The following is a 10801-nucleotide window of genomic DNA, read 5'->3' on the forward strand; positions in this document are numbered from 1 at the left end:
ATACGTCGCTCCGTTTTACGTGTGCGGGAGGTGAGTTCCCGACTCACCCAAATCATAAGCACCAAACTTGAGTTTCTGCTCTCCATAGATGATATCATCCTAGACTCATGCATGCACTTTGACAGTGCGTGTTACTAGTTGGGTTGGTTAAAATAAAAGAGAAAATTCCACCTTTTAAAATTAATAGAAAAGATACCCGTGCATTACAATAGAATAAACTAAAATTTTGATAAACATTAGATCCGTACTTTGACCTTTTCCGAAAATTCCTCAAAGTCAATAAATTTCAAAGTGGATTCAATTTTTTCCTATCAAATTACTTTTTTAAAAAAGCAATCTTCCCTCATTTAAAATTTGTTCAGATTCTTATATATCAAAATCCACCGCAAGATGAAAAAAAATCCTTATGATCCCGCATAGGGACTGATGATGGATGAAAAAAAAAAAGAGAACGATAAAAGAAAGAACGAGACTACCGATCAGGCGCCCGATTCAGGCGTGGAAAAATCGAACGCTGACATCAGCATGCTTGTATACGTGCAAAACCACTTTATGCTATTTTTTTCTCTTAAATTATTTATTCAAATCATGATTCGATTGCACCATTAAATTCGTTGCAATTAAATATTTAAAACAAGATCACACATGGATATATTCCGATAAATTTTTTTAGCTTATTATTGAATTATTTTTAAATGTTGCACGTTGTTCCACCAAATATATCGGAATTGTTTCACTAAGTAGATCGAAAATGTTTAAATGATTTAAATCGGACGCTGTTTCGCCTTATATAAAAACAATGTTTCAGCAAATAGTGAAAGAATGTTACAATTCACTGCAACATTAGATCTATACATAGTGAAACATTGTGAGTATACTAGGTGAAACATTTTTTTTGGAACAAAAATAAAACGAATTCCCTTAATAGAGGGTTTCCAAAATATGTGGGTGATTTGTTACAAAAGAATGTTTTAATTCATTGCAACATTAGATCTATACATAGTGAAACATCGTGAGTACACTAGGTGAAATATTTTTGGTGGAACAAAAAATAAAACGAATTCCCTTAATAGTGGGTTTCCAAAATATGTGGGTGATTTGTTGCAAAAGAATGTTTCAATTCATTGCAACATAAGATCTATACATAGTGAAACATTGTGATTATACTAGGTGAAATATTTTTGGTGGAACAAAAAAAATAAAACGAATTCCCTTAATAGAGGGTTTCTAAAAATATATGGGTGATTTGTTGCAACAGAATATGTGGTAGAGGCACGTGGCAGGAGGGGATAGGGACACGTGGTGGGTCCAGGGGATCACGTGCGCGTGGGGGGTGCCCGATCCTGCTCCACCCCCGCCGGTGGCGTCCGGGTTTGAGCATTTTATAAAAGAAAACACTAAGAATTTTATATAGGTAGGTAGGTAGCGAAGATATTCCTCAACTACTTTTTTTATAAATCGATATAACTCTAACCATTATTAATATCTATTTTTTCAATTAAAATTTTAATTATACAATTAATCCTACTTTGATATCCTTGCTGATCAAACACAAACATATATATACATGAAACAAAGCGTAAAACCTTAATATATATAGATTAGCACAACACTAATATCTCATCTATGCACATAAGCAGCCCATCCAAGTTCATGATGAACACAACTATCGCATACTTCTGGTTAGCATCGAAGCTTTGAACGAAGCATGTTTTAATTTGTCAGGCATGTCGGACGAAACGGATTGAGTACAAAATCAACTCTCGCGGATGCACGTGCTTTGGAAACAACGGCTGTGGATGCACACGTTTTCTGTAACGATCACGAGCGACGATGTAGCATACCGAAGCGGAGGGAAAACAGATCACACAGGACACCACGATGACGTGTACAGACAGGAATCAGTCCCGGATACAAACGATGTACTGAAATTCCGACAAAAATACCTTTAATTTTTATAATATAGTAAAGATAAATTGAAAATTCTAGAGTTCATACCACAATATTCAACGCATACCCTGTTTGTTTCCCCTACTATGAGAGGATGAAATTTTAGATTATCGTGGCACGCTTTTCAAACTACTAAACGATGTGTTCCATGCGAAAACTTTCTATATGAAAGTTATTCTAAAATATCAGATTAATCAATTTTTGAAGTTTGTAATAATTAAAACTTTAATTAATCACATATTTTTACCACCTCGTTTTATGTGAAACACTTAATCTTTATCTTCATCTTCAGGAGATTCAAACACTAGAATGGAAGACGCATAATAGTTCAATTCGCCGTTTTGGTGGTGGGATAGGGATGTTGGGTATAGAAGTATAGAAAATCAGCTGGTCCTGGACAAGGTTTATTATGGACTTTTGGTTTAGACCTTAAATATGAATTTATCGTACTCTTTTTTAAAAAAAAAATTCTTCACCATCTGCCACTACAATTTAAGAACTACATCTATGATTTTTTTTAGAAATTTTAAATTTGGTTAAAATTCCTCAAACCCTAACCGCCGATAACCGATCTCAGCTCGTATCCCACGGTAATAAGAGCCCCGTAACCACGTGATTTCGCAAACCCTGGTCCCGGCATGCAGAACGGCTAATGATTAATGAACTGACGCGTAGTAGAAATAAACAATCTGTGTCAGCGTTCGCTACAAACTACGGAGTACTACATTTGTAATTTGGATTATTGCACACTCACTGGCACCTTGCGCTGACTGGGCATAACCTGAGAATAGAGAAGAGGGTTTTTGCACCTGGGAGCAGTTAACGGATTGCTGGGTTAGGTTTAGACTTTAGATCTGGACTAACCTCTCACACGCCGCTGAAGCCCACGTTGCTCACAGTTCCGACCTTAGCGTATGACGCCGGCGAGGCGGCGACTGTTCATCGATGTCGTAGATGCAGAGATCCCCGTCGTTTTCCCTGAAATTCTTCATGAACTAGACGCGGTTCCGTTTCAGGTTGCACGCGCAGGCGTAGCACGAGGTCGCGGCGATCCCATCGGACAAGAGGAAAACTTACTCCGATGTCGGGCACGCGCGCCAAGCCCGGCAGCTCGTCGGAGAGGTCATCCTGTACACGGAGACTGCGCTGATCTTCCTGTCAGCGAAGTCCAGGAAACCGAGAAGGACCTGGAACAGCTCACCGTCAGACTGCAGCAGCCAGACGTTGCCGGTGTCCACTGTCCACGCCTTGCCGGTGTACTGGCGTCGAACTTGGCGACCGGATCGGAGAGGACGGTCGGGAGGAGAGGTCAAGTCAAAGTGGACGGTGCACATCTCATCCGCGTTCCATTCGCATAAGATGAATCGCAGCGTCCCTCCCACGGCGGCGATGGCCGGGATCGTGTTCTTGGTGAGGGGTGTGGAAGTAATGCGGAACTCCTCCAGGCGTCGCCGTTGACGAGGCATAAGCACATCTCGGGGTCGTGGGTGTCGACGAGTATGACATCTGCATTGGCATTGGCTGGACTGCCCGGGCACGGACGCCGGCGACCTGACGGGATCCGCGACTCGTAGCTGGACTCCGTCTTACCGGCACGGGGCGGACTCGTGCAAGTCTAACGCCCAATGGAGAAGTTGACGGTGGCGTGGCCACGTGGGGAGGTTGGTCATGGTTGATGGTCCCACACGGAAAATTCGGCCTAACTACCTGGAAGGCCACCACTGCAAGTGGCCCACAAAGACCAACGGAGATTGGATAGCTACAAATAAATAAGTCCACTTTGACACCCTCGTACCATCTGATTCGTATGCCTCAACCATTAGATATTTTGTGGTTTTCACTGACGTGGCACGTTGACATAGTCCACCCTACCGAGACATCATGTGGGACCCATGTATCAGTGTCCAGCTTCCTCTATCTCTTTCTTTTCTTATCACTCTCTTATAACAGGTCATCCTTTATATGAAGTGTGATGAAGTCATCCTTTTATAATAGGTCTATGACGGTTGTAGGTCAGTGGTTAAGTTGGTAAATCCATGTAATAGTTATTGGGGACCAATAAGGAAGCGCCATGTGGAAGCTAGCGGTTAGAGGTGCCGAGGTTGGTTTGGCCGAACCACCTCTGGCCACCGACTTTCTTTAGTCTCTGACAAGTGGGTCCTATGGTGGTTGAGGATGCTTTGGCCCCACTTTAGATCGCTTTTGACTGTCATGTGGGCCTTCCAATCCTTGTACTCGCACTTGATTGGCCGGAGGTTCATTTTGTCTCATGGCGGGTGAATTCTCTTCTTAAATGATCTGTAAACATATTTCTACCAAATCTAGTGAAAATAGTTAATAATAAACCCGCCACATTCTGCCCCTATGGCAAAATTGGTTATATAGCATCAAAAGTTCACATTTTTGGTTTTATAGCACCGAAAGATACCGGTTCACTTTAATAGCATTCAAAGTTCATGTAAAAGTAGAATGCATGGCAATGAGGGGATAGAAACGTCATATCGTGTGTGTGGCTGGGTAAATAGCGATCAACGCGGACGGAAAACGATCGAGAATTGACGGAAGTGTTAAAAATAGGAGTGGGGTGAACTTTGGGTGTTACTAAAGTGAACCTGTATCTTTGGATGCTATAAAACTAAAAACGTGAACTCTCAATGCTATATAACCAATTTTGCCAAATGGGGCCAGATTCTGTTACGGCGGCAGCGTCGAGCCGCCGAGGTGTTATCGTGTCCGCGTCCAAGCGACGGCGCTCCGCTGCGTCTGCGTCTCGCCGCCCACGGCAGCGACAACCATAATGCGGTCGCTGGCTGCTGATGATTCATGCGTGATCGATCAACTCAGAGAGAGTCAGTTAATTCCTTCTGGAATAAGTCCATTTTGCCTCCCTCATCTCTTGCGCTTGGTTGAATCGCATCCCTCAACCGCAAAACCGGGTATAACATATCCCCCAACTCCCAAAACCGTTGTAAATTGACTCCCCGGACGGTTTCGAAGGCGGTTTTGTCCCACGTGGCATCTTTGACCCCGTTGAATGGCTGAGTCATCAGGTGGGACCCACATGTCAGCCAGCCGGCTGCTGGTACTGCGTGCCGACAGGGTGGCCTTTTCCTCCTCGTCATCGTCGTTCTCGCCCGACGACGAACTCGAGCTGGCGGCGGCGGGCTGGCGGCCACGTTCCGCATCCCGCCGCAGCTAGAGTGCACGCAACAGGCTGGGAGGGGGCTAGCGGCGGCGTTCTGCATCTAGTCCTCTTCGTCGCTGTCCTTTCCCGCCTCCCCAATCAACGCCACCTGGTCCGCACGGTGGCGAGCAACGATGACGGCAGGAACCCCATGGGTGTCAACACGAGGTCCTCGATGGTCTAGCGATCGTCGTGGAGGCAGTGTGCGGAGGCGATGATGTACGTGCCGGAGATGGAGAACTGTGCCACCTTGACGCTGAGCGGCCTGGCGACGTCGACGGTCCACGGCGTGGGGAAGTCGAAGAGCGCAACATCCAGGAGGATCCTTTCCCTTCTCCCCTCTCTCTCCTAGGATGCGGGCGGCAGGCAGTGAGCATCGGCTGCCGGCGGGAGAAGGCGGCACCGATGGCGACACCACCACCACCTCGCGGCGAGCGGGACGGCATCGGCTGTCGGCGGGAGAAGGCGGCACCGGCGGCGACACCACCACCACCTCGCGACGAGCGGGACGGCATCGGCTGCCGGCGGGAGAAGGCGGCACCGCCACCACCTCGCGGCGAACAAGACAGCGGCGGCGTTCGGAGAGTACAAGATCTCCCAGGTCCAGCCGACCGCGACCACCCTGTGCGCTCCTCCCACCGCCCGGCCAACCGTGGCCACCCGGCGAGCTCCTCCCCGGTGCCCAGCCGGCTGAGGCATCCCAGCGAGCTCCATCCGCGCGTCCAGGCGGCCGTGGCCTCCCGGCGAGCTCTATCCACGCGTCCGAGCGGCCACGACCTCCCGGCGAGCTCCTCCCCTGCGCTCGGCTGGCCGCGACTACCCAGCAAGCTCTTCCCCCGCGTCCAGCCGGCCGCAACATCCCGGCGAGCTTCTCCCCTACGCCCAGCCGGTCGCGGCCTCCCAGCGAGGTCCTCCCCCACGCCCGGCAAGCCGGGGCCTCCCGGCGAGCTCCTCCCCCGCCGTGCCGCTCGAGCCAATGGAAGGCGGCTGTGAGAGATGAGAAGATGAAAGAGAGAGGGGAGGGGTGATAGGTGGGTCCCACCTAATTTTTTACAGTGAATGCCACCTAGATGCCACGTGGATGCCACATAAGCTAAAACTGGACTCAATACTGCCTTGGAAGTCGATTTGCACCGGTTTTTGGAGATGAGGGAGTCGTTATACCTGGTTGTGGTTGAGGGATGTTATTCGACAAAGGGTAAGAGATGAGGGAGGTAAAATGGACTTATTCCATTCCTTCTTCCACCGCCATAAGTGGGCCACAAAAGACCAATGGCTCATAGGCAGACAATTTTCGTCTCCGAGTAAATCATGGGCTTTATATGCGGCCGAATTTCAAACCACCGGTCAATGGGGGTATCTAGCCTGCTACATCAATTGAACGTAGGTCAAAACTGAACGTGTCCACAAGAAACTGAATTCCGCTTCCATTTTAGTATAGCTGGACAAATTCCAGTATTTTTCTCAGCTAAGATGAATCAGATAAACATTTAGGAGTACTAAGTACTGCGAGTCACACATTACAACATACAAAAGAAAGCTGGTAATAAACGAGGGTTACAGTCCTCCAAAGAACAGATTCTAGGAATACAACAGTAGCAATATCTATAGCAATATAGAAAATGCACAGATTTGAAATTGTATAATAACAACAGTGTTGATACACCTTATCAAGCAACAATGACCACAGGCTCCAAGCGTTCGGCTCTGCAGCTTGCTTTGCGGCCGCACATATCGCCGCATCAAAAGCCTGCTGCTGCCTCAATGGCACATCAGATACAGGGAGAACATCCATACCAGCCCAAGTTGCTGAAAGCCTGAAGCTGAAAGCAACTTCATTCATCTTCACGTTTTGTTCGCAGCGTCCATTAAAAGTTTAAAACCATCATTTGTTTCCAGCTAACTGTTTATCACTCGTCTAGTAAGATTAAGGCCTTCAGTTCTGGGTCGTCTGCTGCGGAGGAGGGACTTGAGCCTGGTGCAGCGTTGCTGGTGCAGGTTGTTGTGATGAGCTAGCTTGCGACTGTGCTGGTGTTGCCAACATCGGCTGATAAGGCGGATACTGCGGTGGCGGTGGGTATGGCATGCGAGGTGGGGGCATGTAACCGCCATACGGTGGGTAGTAGGGTGGGTACTGACCATGGTAATATTGTGGTGGCATAGGGTAACTCTGTCCTGAGCTGCTTGATGCCTGAGCTTGGGCTGCCTGCTGTGGACCGGGTTTGCCATCACCCTCCTGTGACTTGACCAAGGCACCCATCCTCTGGGGATCCATTGAAGGGTACAGTGTCCGCTCTGCTCCTGGCGGTGCTGGAATGTTGAAGTAGTATGATCCCGATGGTGCTTGCTGTTGTCCCTCCATTCCAGGTGGTTGAGGCTGGTCACCACTCTGCTGCTGAGATATAACAGCCCTGGGGAGCATTCCTCCATGTGCAACATGCCCTTGCCTTCCAGCTTCATCGTCTTCTGGCTTTGGTGCTTGAGGCTTACCCCACATGAGCTTCAGGCGTATACCCTTGATGACTAACTTGTTGGCAAGCTCCTCTGCAGCTTTCTCAGCACCTTCTCTTGTAGTGTACGTCACAAATGCACAGGCACGTTGCAGAACCATCCTTATGGACTCAATTTCACCATGTGCGTAAAATTGATCCCTCAAATCCTGCTCGGTGATTCGATTATTAAGGCCACCAATGTAAAGTGTCCTTATACTCTCATCGTCTGGAGGTGTCAGGGATGGCATCTCACCGGCCTTACCCAAAAGTTTCAAAGCAACTGGATCATTAACTCTGTAATGAGCAAGAAGAGAATGCGTCAGAGAATGTGAAGTAATATATAAATAGAACTAAGTGCAATATGAACCAAAAGAGTACAGTGAAGAAAAAAAACAAGTCGGTTCATCTCACGGACATGATTAAACCATCAGTAGGTGTGCATCAACAAGATCTCAGGTGTGCTACCACACCATATTGTACTAAACAATGTAAAGTCCAATTTGATTGAAATATACCAAGATTTCTTTTACTTCATCATTCATCCATCCATAGACACTGATGATGGAATTCATATCCAGAGTTACAAGTACTATGCATGCAGATGCTGGTTTGCATCCTGAGACACTACACATGGATTTAGTTTTGATGATAGTCTTAATATTAAAATTAGTTAGAAATAGCAGGTCTAACAGATATAAAAAAGGATCAATAGGCATCTTTGGAGTATAATGATCATTAATTGTTGCCTCTTAATGAGAAATAAAAATATGCTAATATCCATAGAGAACCAAAACAAGCACACAGTTCAAAAAATTGTATGCACAATCAGCACAAACATACCCATAGTAACGATCTTTAATGTTCTGCTGAGATAACTCTCCAGTTTCAGGCATCTCATGTCGATAAGGGCATTCAGCACCTCTTGTACATTCACCACGCACATAGAAACTGCAGACATGAGCTCGATTCCTCTTGTAATATGGTGCCGTCCTCTGAAGCTTCAGAATGGTGTCATTGGGACGTGCCTTCCCATGGGAAGAATCATAATCTATTCCAGCCCTGGCCTACATTTTGATAAAGAAAGCCTACCATAAGAACAAATAATCCATACATTTAGAGGCAGGAAGAATAATTAGATCATGATTAACATAGGCAGAAAGCATGTGCAGGCACTCTGCCGGACCAAACTACTTAAAAAAGGGTACATCGTTTGTTATTTGAGATCAACACACTTAAAGTGCATTCATTTTATATTCCTTACAACATTAGGTTTCTGGTCTAAGAAAACCCATTAATTTCCTTAATGTGTTATGCTACTAGAATAGACTAGACAATAAAAATGGAAGGAACACTGTGGACATACTAGTTGCAGGGAAGAAAAATGAAAATAGCAGTGATATGGACATAAACCATTTTAGATGAGTATTGTGAAAGTTGATACAAATAATAAGTTGTGAAAAAGGAGACATACCTTGCGATCATGCTCTTCTGCAAAGTACTCACGGTTCACATCACTCCTTGGGATTGCATCATTTGAATTAATAGCGAGTGCTGTATCCCTAACCTGGACCGGTAGACCATATTCAAGATCTAGCAGGCAGACCTGGCAGACATTTTTCAGTTTGCAACATGTCTGGCAGATCTCTGTCTTCTTGTATCTTGCATCCCGGCCAGGTCGCCAACGGAAGACAGTAAACGGACGTGCACATATTTTGCACTCTTTATCATATTCTGCTCTCAACTGCCAAGACAAACAAGAAAGACAGTAAATCTTGTGTCCATATCAAGATCATAAGCAAACTAAATGTGCCGACAATGATAAATTTGATTAGTAATAAATGTTTGGATGTGGAGACAATCTCATCCACATCTAATTGCTTAGTATTGGACCCCTACACAATGCCTGGTCTTCTGCTTGACAATTTGTTCTCGTTTTCTTGGCTAGGTTATCCTCCACAAATAAAATTCTATAATCATACTACTGCAATTTGCGAAACAAACACCATTTCGGTACATGAAACCAACAAAATCCACCCTAGAGCAGCAATCTTTTCGGCCTAACTCGTCGCTAAATCAGAACAACTACAACAACACACGTACCGCAATACATCCCACAGAAACCGACGCCTAACTTTTGACCCCCGATCTACCCCAATAACAACAGCAATCGCAAACCAGGCAGGCTGAAATCACCGCGCCCGCAGCCACCACATGAACCACCAAGAGCGCGAATCAATCAGATGCGGTTAGGGTTTGTGGGGGGGCAAGAGACACGGTACCATGCGGACGTAGGGGTTGTCGCCGAGGCAGGACTCGCAGATGATGGGGAAGTCGGACCGCTCCCACCCGTCCGCCTGCGCGTCTCGCAGCAGCCGGTGAGCCATCTCCGCCGCCGCCGCCTCCGCCTCCGCCGCCGCCGAGAAAGACGAGAGGAAAGAGAGAGAGAGACGACCGAGACGAGGCGAGCTATCTGATTTGGCTTTCCTCCCTCTTTAAATGGGCCTTATTGGGCCGTACTACCTTGCGTGAGCAAAACGTGGGCTGGGCTGGTATGGGCCGGGTCAGTGGGCCGGACCAGATCAGCACAGTGGATACTACAGAAATTTTGTTGCAGCTTGTGGTTGTCGGTGGTTAGCTGGTTCTCTTTCGTGCAGAGGAAACAGTTAGAAACTTAAAATTATTCTGCAACTTTGTTTTTAAGAAATTTGCTTAATTTCGTATTCCCTCCGTCCCTAAATATTTAGCGCCGTTGATTTTTTTAAACATGTTTAACCGTTCGTCTTATTTAAAAAAATTAAGTAATTATTAATTATTTTCCTATCATTTGATTCATTGTTAAATATACTTTTACGTATACATATAGTTTTACATATTTCATAAAAGTTTTTTAAATAAGACAAACGATTAAACATGTTTAAAAAAGTCAACGACAAATATATAGGGAGGGTGGGAGTACATCTTGTTGAGTAGAATTGTCCTGTATGTTTGACACTGAATATCCTCTTGAAGTGGCGGTTGTATATTTTTTTTCTTTCGCCGGGATGGCGAAGAATGCTGACCGATGTATATTAAGGAAAAGGGGAAAATTGTACAAATGCAGTGCGTTAGAGCACCGCCTTTACAACAAAAAGCAAATTACAAAGTCTGTAATCTCTCTAAAGCTGGCACTGCAGCA

The 10801-nt window shown here is 45.9% G+C and overlaps 1 protein-coding gene across 1 annotated transcript; it reads right to left on the reverse strand.

The window, feature by feature from the left end:
• Positions 1-6537: 6537 nt before the first annotated feature.
• Positions 6538-10094, reverse strand: LOC4340263 (zinc finger CCCH domain-containing protein 40-like). Its single transcript, NM_001421231.1, has 4 exons — positions 9906-10094; positions 9098-9367; positions 8467-8690; positions 6538-7920 (listed from the first exon to the last, which is right to left on the reverse strand). Exons 1-4 carry the CDS (start codon positions 10008-10010, stop codon positions 7071-7073), a joined length of 1449 nt encoding a protein of 482 aa, NP_001408160.1. The 5' UTR covers positions 10011-10094; the 3' UTR covers positions 6538-7070.
• Positions 10095-10801: the final 707 nt, after the last annotated feature.

Source organism: Oryza sativa, chromosome 6 (genome assembly GCF_034140825.1).
Source record: "Oryza sativa Japonica Group chromosome 6, ASM3414082v1".
NCBI lineage: Eukaryota > Viridiplantae > Streptophyta > Magnoliopsida > Poales > Poaceae > Oryza > Oryza sativa.